This window comes from Sciurus carolinensis, chromosome 15, assembly GCF_902686445.1.
Source record: "Sciurus carolinensis chromosome 15, mSciCar1.2, whole genome shotgun sequence".
Lineage (NCBI taxonomy): Eukaryota > Metazoa > Chordata > Mammalia > Rodentia > Sciuridae > Sciurus > Sciurus carolinensis.
In genome coordinates, this window is record NC_062227.1 from 33,938,493 (window position 1) to 33,950,914 (window position 12,422).

Sequence of the window (12,422 nt, forward strand, 5' to 3'; positions counted from 1 at the left end):
GCGTGACAGCTCCAGTAACTCACTCAACATCTCAAAAATTGAGCTGATTGGGCATCTAAAGGATTTCCTTTAAGGTACCTTTCCAACTCGGCTAACCACAACTTGTACTATTGGCTGTCTTCTAAATGTGTACATTCCGCCACTCCTCATTCAGCGAGTTCTTTAATCCCCGCTAGTATGTGGCTGTAGTGCCAGGGACTGGAGGTGCACTTTGTTGAAGAATGGACGGATCAATACTTGTCTAGGAACAACGTCTTTGACGAGAGTTCTGCAGGTGGTGGCAGCTTCCTGCAAGTCTCTTAGTTCAGGAGCCGGATTTACAGGCTGTGGTCTGGAGAGAGGTCTGATTTCTGCCCTGTCGGTGGGAAGGTCGGGCAGTCTAGGGGTCCCGGCTCCGGCTGCCTAGCACTAGCCCGGGAACGCCTCTCCCCTTCCCAGCCTGCGAAGTTTGCCGCGCGCCCGGCGTCTGCGGAGACTACGCCTGCTGGCCACAGGCTGGGCGCTGTCAGTTCCTGATCAGGCGGGTGCCAGCTCTGGTTGGTACAGCTTCCAGAGCCGAAAAGCCACCCCCACGCCGGAGCTCCGCGCGTGGAACGAGGGGTGCGGCTCCGGCGCCGCCCACACCCGTGGCTGTTCTGGCTGCTCGCGCTGCAGGCTCCACGAGATACGCACGGAGAGTGGCGGCCGCCGGGACGGCTGTGCCACCGAGTCCCTCCGCCGGTGGCCCAGGCAGGAGGACTCCGCGCGGCGGGATGGAGGCGGCCGCGCGAGCTCGGGACCTGGCATTGCTACCAATCCTGCCGTCGCCACCGCCGCTGCTTGTGCTGCTGCTGGTGCTGCGGGTGCCGCCAGCCTGGAGCGCGGCAGCTCCGGACCCCGCGACGGGGCTCAGCCTGCACCCGCCCTACTTCAACCTGGCCGAGGCGGCGAAGATTTGGGCCACCGCTACCTGCGGGGAACGGGGCCCCGGCGGAGGGCAGCCCCGGCCAGAGCTCTACTGCAAGTTGGTTGGGGGTCCCAACGCCCCGGGCAGAGGCCACACCATCCAGGTATGGTCGGGCAGAGAGCGAGGGTGGGGTGTGGGGCGCCAACTCCCTCCCCGAGCGGGCAAGCCACCAGTACCAAACGATTGGGTCCTTTCCCCACGCGCGTTAGTGACCCCATGTGACAGGGAAGTGTGCCCCAGCCCCGCACGTGCGGGGGACCCCTGAAGGTAGGCACGGTGCTCCAGGAGTGAGCCTGTGGGAGCACCGCCCTGGCAGCACGCCGCCTGAGGCGGGGATGGGTGAAGCGCGGGTGAGTGAAGGTTGTGGTCAGGTTCCAGCATGTAGAGGAGAAAGTCCGAAGCTGCGCTGTAGGGATGCAGCAACTGTCCATCACCCAGGTGGCACCCGGCCAGAAAGTGAGAGCCCCAGGCATCGAGGGCGCGCCTCTTGCCAGGCCCTTCGTCTCCCTGACTTTATTACCAGAAGTTGGTAGGAGTTACTTCTGTAGTACAGTTTAAGAGAGAACTTTCAGGTTAAATCAATAGTGTCATTCTAATATCACCGAAAAGATTCAACGTACCCCGCTGCCTGAAGTGCCATTGGGGCCAAGGAGACCTTCAGTGATCAGACTCCCTCCCAACACCTGGATGAAAAGATAGTGCAGCTGGTGCTTAGTGAGCATCTCGTAGTGTGCCAGGCTCTTAGGTAGGAGCCGCACAACCCACTGGGAAGCGGCTGAGAGGAGGAGGGTAAGGAAAGTGCTCCTGCCTAGGGCAGGGAAGCAGCATTTGAATCCAGTCCTGGCTCCAAATCCTCAACGCTAAGCAGTGATCGCCTCCTTGTCCTGGGAAGGGCTGTTGAGGAAGAGGAGTTACCAGAAGAGGGAGTAATTTTGGAGTTTGGGCTCCAAAACCAGCAGGATTATTATTGGTATCTACTTTAGTGTGTTAGAGATTCTTTTGATGGTGTATGTTCATAAAGGACAAGTAGTTGAACAGGCAGTGTCATATGTTGATTTATTTATGAACTATATGCATGCATTCACTATTAATATGCTGTGCACATTATAAAATATGTAGTAAGAGAAATTAAAAATAACTGATGAACATAACTTTTACCATTTTAATGTATTGTGTATATTATAAAACATGCAAAAGAGAAATTAAAGATAAAATAACAATGAAAATACTTAAAATTTTCACTAACAGTCCCTGAATAATTTTGCTTTCTCTAGTTATTTTGTGATTGTGGCTAACTAGAGATATACAAATGAAATTAAGTATATCGTTATTTTTGACAAGTTTAATTTAGCACTGAAGATTCAACAATTCAGCTGATTTTATATTAATACTTGATTTTAATGGTTGCATAACTAAAGTATGTAGATTTAAATGGAAGAACTGCATTGACTACTATATTCCAGACGCAGCTACATAATTTATGGAGTCCAGTGTAAAATGGAAGTGTGGAACCCTTGTTTAAAAATTATTTAAAAATTCAAGATGGTGACAGCAGAACATTAAACTAATGAGAGACCCGATAAGTGTGGACCCTATGTGACTGCACAGATCTCCAGCTGTCCCTGATCACTAAATCATGGTATTCATAGTTTTTCCCCATCCTTCAATTATTCTAAAATTTTTTTTAAAGTCAAAACTTGGCTAGTAATTCTTTACTTTCCAGGTTGTATTCAGTATTTTCTACTAGTGAAAGTGCTGCATTTTAAGGTCTTAAACAATAAATTCACAATTCACTGCAAGTTTTCTTTTGGGAAAATATTAAAATATAGTAGGGAAGTTTGTTTCTGTGTTTTCAAAAATACAAATATGAGTATTTTTAGAGTTATGCAGTTTTATCTTTTCAACAACAAAAGATGAAAACACTTCTAAACATCTGTTTTTCAAAATACCTTTTCCAAGGCATACATTTCCTTCAGCAGTGTCTACTTTTCTACATTTTGTTAAAACGACACTTTTACTTTGATGGAACAGAGTGAGGGCCTTTAGTATTCTATAAATATCTACCAGGTAGTAAACTTCTGGCAGCCACTTGTCATTCCAGTAAGGCAGCAAATTCTGAAGTTTTGTGGAAAAAAGCACATAACTTTGCTTTAAGGTTAAAAGATCTTTTTAGTGTTCTGCCCAGAGATAACTGGTAAGCCCATAGTAACTCCCAATTTCAAGACAGATTTGTAACTTTTCTGCTGTTTGGGGGGAACAGAATTCATATGTCCATTTAACCAGCCACATGTAAGCTGTGATATGTCATGGTCAGATGATAGCCCGGTGGCCTACCTTTTCCTTCAGACACTCAAGACCATTGATAACTTATGACCAGCTGACTTGGGGATCAGGTGGAGGCCCTTAAGTCATTCTGTATATTACATATTAGTAAAAGCTAATTTAAAAGGTTTTTTTTTTTTTTTTCATTTTCAAGTAAAATAAGGATGAACAACATCTTTAGTGTTTCTGTCTTGAAACTGTGTGCTAGATTGCCTGGCATACCCAACCTTGGAAAAAATTGTCCTAATTATGGGTGAAGAGAATTATGTGAAGAGAAGGAAGGCATCACAGAGATCTTCTTCATCTGTCTCCACTCCCCCAGATTTGTCCAGGGAAGGCCTCCCTCATTCTCCCCACTGATTGTTCATAGGTTAGCATTACTGTTCTGGAGGCCCACGAAAATCACATTTGCTGTTCTAATTGGGTTTCTAGAGCAGGTCATTACATATGGGCCCACACTCCCAGATAGAGTAGGAGGTGGCTTTCTGAGGTCTGAGACCTCAGACAGGCAGGATATAGCCTGTAGAAAGAAAATGCTGTCTGGTGTTATGCCTTATTCTCGTCTGCAAATAAAGGTTAACAACATCCCCGCAGAACTGTGCTTTCTGCTTTCACAGTTGAGGGCTTGGGAGGGTGTACACATTGCTGACACAAGAGAAGCATGTTGGGGACAAGATGGGGAAATTGAGTTCCAGAGGTAGGACTACTAGACACTCACTCTTGCCCAGAGTTGGCAAAAGCTAGCCCAGATTTGCCTTTTGGAAAACCAAGAGGTAGAAGGAGACAGGTGGAGAAACGAGATTGTGATTAATGGTTATATCTGAGTGATGCTTGATTTGAATCTGCTCATGTGCAGCTCAAGATGGGAAACAGAAGAGTTAACCAAAATAGTTCTGTTTCTTTGAACTTTCTAAAAATAAATTTTGGGAGACAGCCAGCATTTAGAATTTTAGGTCAAAAGGATTTTGCAGAAAATGTGAAAAACCAAAAAATGAATATAGGTCATGTCTTAGAACAAAATCTGGTTTTGTGGTCTCTCTCTCTCTCTCTCTCTCTCTCTCTCTCTCTCTCTCTCTCGTAAGACATCTATAACACCAATGCTGATACTTGAATGGTAAACTTGTATCAACAGGCAGGATGTTTTAAAAGTCTGCATTTTGTTCGTTGTGTGCAAAACATTTAATGTAGTTTCTCTGGAATTAAGATTCATTTTAAAAGGTTTTATATATTTGTTTCTGTTCAGACATTAAGGTTTTTGTGTTAGAGAGCTCTGTGATTTAGGGATTCTGTCTGTCTTCTTTATAGCTGTATCCCGAATGTTTTGCATGGACCTGAAACAGTGCAGGTGTTTGGAAAATGTTGAATGAAGGGATGATAGAAACGAACCCAAGTCAAAGACTAGAAAGAAGCTAATGGAAAATGTAAATGTGAAAAATATACCAATGAATTCTAGTCTGTTGAAAAGTAATTATGAATGAAACATATTACACTTTGTGCTTTGGTTTGGAATGTTAACTTACCTATGGAATCTAATACACAAGACATTTGACAGAGGCAATGATAAGATGGAAATAGAAGGCCACGTTGACAATGTCACCTGGTGTTAGGTAGCTGCACATAAGGGATGAAATGCACACATTTACCAAGCACGTGATCTTTATTTTGTACACTGACAGTTCAACCCATCCTTTAAACATTTCTGTATTATACTGTGATTAGTATATGGGGCCGTGACTTGGCCTGGATGATACAGATAGGAAAATGCCCACACCTGAGTTACGGCAGTGAGTGAGTGTGCTTGCTGTAAGTCACAGAGCAGTTTCAGTTGTGTTTGTGTAACTTGCACTAATGGCCATAAACAGGAAAGCCAGCTTCACTAAGGCTCTGTTTATAGTGCTATTGTGAAAGAAAATCATTTGTTAACTCTAACAAGGGCCTTTTCCTTTCACTGTGTGAAAATCTTGAGCAAGGGCTGGGTAATCTAAGGCTTGTACTATGTCAGTTGACATATTTGTAACAATTACTAATGTTAGTTATTTAGAGATTTCAAATGAATCACTACAATCAGAAATTGAAGGGTGAATGACTCTTTTAAAAATGATTTTCCTAATATGTGTTCCATATTTGTGGAAATTAGCCAAAGTTTAGCATTGAAAGTTATATACAAAACATATGGAGAAGACAAACTTTTTTTTCTCCACAATTTTAGATTGGTGCATTAGGGTTGTACATAATGGTGGGGTTTGTTGTCATATATTAGTACATGAACACTATAACAATATAATTTGGCCAGTATCACTCCCCTGCACTTCCCTTCTCTCTTTCCTCTTCCCACTTTCCTCTACTATACTCACCTCCCTTTGCTGTTCAAGTGGTCACCTTTCACCTTTCGCCTTTGTTTTCCTTTTTCCTCTCTAGCTTCCCCATATGAGAGGAAAAAAACAACCCTTGACATTTTGAGTTTAGCTTATTTCACTTAACACAATGGTCTAATGTTCCATCCATTTTCCTGCAAATGACATAATTTCTTTATGGCTGAATAAGACTCCATTGTGTACATATACTACATTTTATTTATCCATTCAGTCATTGATGAACACCTAGGTTGGTTCCATAATTTGGCTATTGTGAATTGTGCTACTTCAAGTACACATGTGTGTCTATAGTATATTGACTGTAATTCTTTAGAATTAATACCATGGGGTCAATAGAGTAGAGCAAAGGGATTGGGGGGAGGGAGGATAGTTGGATCATATGGTGGTTCCACTCTTAGTCTTTTGAGGAACCTCCATACTGATTTCCATAGTGGTTGTACAAATTTACAATCCCACCAACAGTGTAAAAGTATTTCTTTCACCTCATATTCTCTCTGGCATTTATTGTTTTTATTCTTTCAAAAATTTTTAATTTGTTCTAATTAGTGATACATGACAGTAGAATGCATTTATGCATTTTGATAAATCATACATAAATGGAGCATAATTTCTCATTTTTCTGATTGTACATGTAGGATCACATCAGCCATGCAGTCATATATGTACATGAGGTAATAGTGTCTGTTTCATTCTAGTATCCTTTCTACCCTCTTACTCCTTCCCCTCCCTTCACTCCCCTCTACCTAATCTAGAGTAACTATTCTTTCCTAGTGACCCCGCTCCTTATTGTGAATTAGCATCCACATATCAGAGAAAACATTTGGCCTTTGGTGTTTTGGGTTTGGCTTATTTGAGTTAGCATGATATTCTCCAACTCCAATTCTTGATGGCTGCCATTCTGATTGGAGTGAGATAAAATCTCAGTGTAGTTTTGATTTGCATTTCCCTAATTGCTAGGGATGTTGAACATCTTTTTCATATATTTGTTGACTCTGTATTTCTTAGAGAAAACAAACTTAAGTATTTTTCCTTGGAGAGTCCAGTTCTTATACTAACTAAGAAATAGGATTCCATACAGCAGACTGGCAGTAGTTTAAATTTGTTCCTCAGCAAATCACAGATTACTGGAGTATATAGTTCTTTAGAGATGCTGATGAATGGTTGGAAACTACAAATGTTCAATGCTTGAATTGAAAGAAACTTTTGTATAACTACAATGCACCAATTAAAAATAAATACATAAATATCCAATAGAGTAGAGGAAAAGGATTGGGGGAGGGAGGATAGGGGAAAGGGGAGAGTACTGAGGATTGAAATGGAGCAAACTATCTTATATGCATTTATGATTATTTTAATATCAACCCCATTATCATGTATAACTACAATGCACTAAAAATAAAAATAAAAAATTAGAAAAAAGGCAAATGCATTAAAGCAGCTATTTTTTTTAAAAAGATTTTACTTTATGCTCTGAATTACTGTTATCATTGATAATATTTTTTTCTCTTCTTTTACTTTCAACCTATTTGTGTCTTAGGATCTAAAACAAGTCTCTTATAGACTCATTAATATTTGGATCATTAAAAAAACCCTTCTGCCAATTTCTGACTTTTAATTGATAAATTAAAAAAGTGATTACTAATAAAGGACTTCTGTCATTTTACCATTTGTTTTCCGTATGTTTTATTTATTATTTTCTGTTTGCCCAATTTTCCTATTATTGTCCTCTTTTGTGTTTGATTTTTTCTAGGGTACTGTTTTAATTCTACCTTCATTTCCTTTTCTGAATATTTTTTAGTTATTTCTTAGTGATTATTCTGAAGATTAAAATTGGCATCCTAAATTTATAATAATTCAGTTTGAATTGATACCAGCTTAACATCAAAAGCATCCAAAATTTTGTTCCTATACAGCTCTGTCCCTATTCTTTGTGCTATTGTTGCATATTACACCTTTCTGTGTTCTTGTTCATTGACATAAATTTACAATTATCATCTTATGTATTTATCTTTTGACTTATATAGGAAAAAAGGAGAAAGCAAAAAATACGATAATACTGGCTTTTATATTTACTTATGCACTTACCTGTACTGATGCTCTTTATTTCTTGTATGGCTTTGAGATACTGTCTAATTTCTTCATTTTGACTGAAAAGGCATTTCTTGTAAGGCAGGTCCACTAGCAATGAATTCCCCAAGATTTTGTTTATTGTGAATGTATTGGTTTCAACCTCATAGTTGAAAGATAGTTTTATTGGGAATAGAGTTGTTTTTGTTGTTGTTGTTTTGGTTGTTTTTTTGTACTGGGATTGAACCCACAGGCACTTACCCATTGAACCACATCCCCAGCCCTTTTAATATTTTATTTAGAGACAGGGTCTTGCTAAATAGCTTGGGGACAGGCTAGTGTTTTTTTTAATTTTTAAACATTTTATTCATTTAATTTTCATTGATCCATCTTCCTCAGAATAAGTACATTGCACCAACTCAAGACAGGGTAGTGTTCTTGACTGACAGATTTTTTTTTCCTTCAATGCTTTAAATATGTCGTCTTACTGTTTTCTGATCTCCATGGTCTCTGATGAGAAAAAGGTTGTTAATCTAGTTAGGATTCCCAGTTTGTGATGAATTGCCTCTCTTTGGCAGCTTTCAACATTCACTCTTTTTGATAATTTGATTATAATGTGTCTTGGTGTGGATCTCTTTGAGTTTATCCTACTTGGTGTTTGTAGAGTTTCTTGATAGAATTTATATTATTGTTTGGGAGGTTTACAAATGTTATTTTCAAATATTCTTCTCTTTTTCTTTTTCCTCTCCTTTTGAGTGTATGTTGGTTGGGTTGATGATGTTCCACAGATCCCTCAGGCTCTCTTTGTACTTCTTCCTTTTTCTTCCATCTTCAGGATGGATAATTTCAATTGACCTATGTTCAAATTCTCTGATGATAGGTTGTTGTAGGTTTTTGAATAGATTCCAGAGTTCTGTAGAGGTTGAGTCTGATAGTTTTTGCCAGCCTAATTATTGCTTCCATGGAGGGACACTTCTTTGGTACTCCCTAAATCATTTTTCATGAATTCCCCCACATCCCAATTTTATTTACTAATTTCTTGACTTGTTTCTTACTTTCTTGTACCACCAGATGCTTCAGGGTAATTTTAAATTTTCTTGCCTTGGGATCAATTACTTCTTTAAGAAGTCCTGGTTTTGTTTATTGAGTATGGTACTTGGAAACCAAAGTCTGGATGTTTGATGATGTGCTCATTGTAACTGGTGTGTCATTGCTTCCAGGACTGTTCGTTGCACAGAGCTGGGAGATATGTGGATATCTACTAAATCCTATTACACACACGTCTACATCAGAAACACAGTTGATTTTTGCCTATTGATATTGTATCCTGTGACTTTGCTGCAGTTTTTCTGTGGACTTTTTAGGATTTTCCTCATATGTGATTATGTTTTACTTCTTCCTTTTCAATCTGTATGCTTTTTTCATTTGTTTATTCATAAACATGTATTCATTGACTGTTTCATGTCAGGCCACATGCTGGACACTGAGGATGCAAAAAGAATCAAGACAAACCTTTCCATAGATGATTAGCCTTCTTGAGATCTAAATTGGGAAGCGCCTATGATGGAAAATGTAGCATTATCTCCTTCTATGTGTTATCAAACTAGTTTTGCTTAGTAGTGAAGAACTCTGGCTCTGAAATCATTTAGATTTGAGTTTAAATTCAAATTCTATCAGCTCTCTCTTTCTGAGACTTCCATACTATGTATGTTGGCCTGCTTGGTGACATTGCACAGATCTCTTAGGCTCTTTTTATATTTATTCATTCTTTTTGAATGTATAATCTTAGTTTCCCATATATAAAACAGGATTAATATTAGTATCTATCTCATAAGTTTATTGAGAGGATAAAACGCACTTAGCACATTTCTTGGAAATAGTTAATGTGTATAAATGTTAATTCTTTTTTGGGTAAGATTTCTAAAATTGTAAACTACAAAGATGATTTGTTACAACAGTCAAATAAAATTTTTGAGTAAAATTCTTTGAGAATAATACATTATATACTGAGTAGATTTGACAGGCTAAATAAGTTACAAAGACTTCTATAGCCTTCTGAATTACAGCAATGTAAATTATTCTGGTACACATTAATAACTGTAACATTTTTGGGAGAGGTTTTAATATTTAATGTTAATTTAGATAGCGATAATGTATTCTCCCAAGCCATAAATTTGTTTCTAGTTGTGATTTAGGCATTTATGAAACCTCAGTTAACTCGTGCTCAACATTCTGCACAACTGTAGAAATGAAATAATGTAACCCATTTGTGTACAATGAATCAAAATGCAGTCTGTAAAAAATAAAAAAAAATAGAAATTAAAAAAAAATCTGGATCCATCTGCCTAGAGAGGAAAGGATTTATTAAAAAGTGCCAACATCATGTATCCCATTTGTTTACAATAAAAAAAAAAAAAGAGTAAAAAAAAAAAAAAAAAGTGCCTGAGTGGTTCCAGTCAATGAAACTGCCTATGGTTGTGCTGCGTACACGGTATCCTGAGGGAAGGTGGGGGTTGAAATCCAGCCTGGGAGGGCTGCATCTGCTCAGAAGCAGGGAGCCTTTTTTTGCTTTGCAAGAAAGAACTACCAGGGCACTGATTAGATCCCTCATGCTAACAGTGGAAACTGCCCTGGGGAAAGTCACTGAGTCCCATGTGTCCTACTGGTTTCTCAATGTCACAAACATTGTATTCCCTCAGTGGTTTTTCCCATCCTAAAAGGTCATAAACAACATGTTGAACTGATAAATAAATACTTACTAGAGAGAAATATGGATTTTAAAAGGCTATTGTTGCACATCTTAACTCTAGAGAGGTAGGGAAGAAATCCATTTTTCCATTTTTCCATTACTTTCAAGCTGTAGCTCTTACTACACATACTGTAAAGAAAGGTACCAAATGAGGGGTGAGCAGAATGGTGAGTAGGGGAAGCAGCCTGATAATCAGGGCCTTTCTCCCTGCTTAAGACAAGACCTTCATGTAACACACATGCTTGGCACTGTCCTAAGCCACCTTATGTGTATTGACTTCTTAATCATCAAAACAATTCATGAATTTATGAATGAGCTGCTTTAGTGTGCCCATTTTCTAGATGAAGGAATGGAAACACAGAAAAGTTAATTGATGTGCCTGAGACCCTGCAGTGGGTGTGTGGTGAAACCAGGATTCAAAACAGCTTCTCTGATGGCAAAGTTTATGCTCTTCCCCACCTGGCCATGTGCCACCGTTGAGTTAACTACTCTATCCTTAGAGTCCCAGCTAAACTTTGAACCACCTTGCTAATTCTACTCCTCACCTTGAAACTGTTCATTTTCACATCTGTTTCCATATTAGATCATCAGCTTCCTGAATGTGGGGCCACTTCCTCCTGTTCATGTCTCTTTGCCAGTGGCAGCCCATCTTAGATACTCCCTGGAGACTTTATGAAGAAATGCTCAAGGAGCAACACCCGGATAGAATTTTTCTCCCATAGCAACAACAACCTAATGGAAGTATTGTCTGATCTCCTGCCCTGTTCCCGAAAAAAGTACCCAAATTTCAACCAGCTGTCTTTTGGAAGAGAGGTGTGACCCTGATGAGTTGAATTTCAAAGCAGAGTTGTCTAATGCAGTGACTAAGTCCAGTGCCTAGGAGAGCAACCAGAAGCTGGAAGAGGCAGGGAAGGAACCTTCCCCCAACAGGTTTCAGAGGGAGAATGGCCCACCTTGGCACCTTGATTCCAAGCTCCTAGTCTCTGGAATTGTGAGACAATAACTTTCTGTTGTTCTGGTTTGTGCTACTTTGTATGGCAGTCCTAGGAAATTAATATAGCAACTTTTTAGCTTCAAATCTCTTAGCCCAGTATTATTGACTGGTGGGTGAGTGTTATCAATGTATGGGAGAGCAGAGGATGGGGGACAATGAGTGAGGCTCAGTGGGTGGTTCTGGGGCCTCTTTTTTTGAGATTTTGCAATCTGATAACTCAAAATGTGGTGCATAAACAGAATGAGGAGAGCTCTTGGCTGAACAAATATTTAGGGATCACCCACATTAGGAGTCATCTTTATATATAAAGAACACAGCAGACTGACACAGAGTAAGGATTCTGTTTATGCGTGATCTGTGGAGTGTGGTCTGAATGCCTTCTGGTCACACTGGCTGTGGGATGTTCTACAAGGTTGATTCAGGTGATCTGAGGCTAGTGTCATCTTTTAATGACACCTGGAGGCCAACAGCATTGGACATTCTGCATTCTCTCTGCCCTCATGTAGCATCTGAATGTTAGCAAAATTAACATAAAAGTCATCACAGTCACCTCTTCTGTTCATTGCAGCATTATTAACAATAGCCAAGATCTGGAAATTAAGTGCCCATTAACATATGAAGTTAAAGAAACTGTCACACACACACACACACACAGTCTCTCTTTCTCTCTCTCTCTCTCTCTCTGTGTCTCTGTCTCTCTCTCTTTCTCTGCAATTATTCAGTCTTAAAAAAGAAGGAGATCCTACCATTTGTCACAACATGACTGAGCCTGGAGGCTGTTATGCTAAATAAAATAAGCCAGGCACAGAAAGACAAATATTGCATGATTTCACTTACATGTAAAATCTAAAAACTACATGTCAAAAACACAGAAACAGAATAAGCTGGAGTGTTGAAATGTGCCTGTAGACCCAGCTATTTGGGAGACTGAGGCAGGATAATCAAGTATTTGAGGTCAGTTAGATCTGT

At 39.8% G+C, this 12,422-nt stretch overlaps 1 protein-coding gene across 1 annotated transcript in view; it reads left to right on the forward strand.

The window, feature by feature from the left end:
* Positions 1-201: 201 nt before the first annotated feature.
* Lama3 (laminin subunit alpha 3) overlaps positions 202-12,422 on the forward strand; it is a 263,204-nt gene continuing 250,983 nt past the window's right edge. The window contains 1 exon segment of the mRNA XM_047526418.1: positions 202-1,049. Within this exon segment, the coding sequence (XP_047382374.1) occupies positions 753-1,049 (297 nt within the window). The 5' untranslated portion in view covers positions 202-752.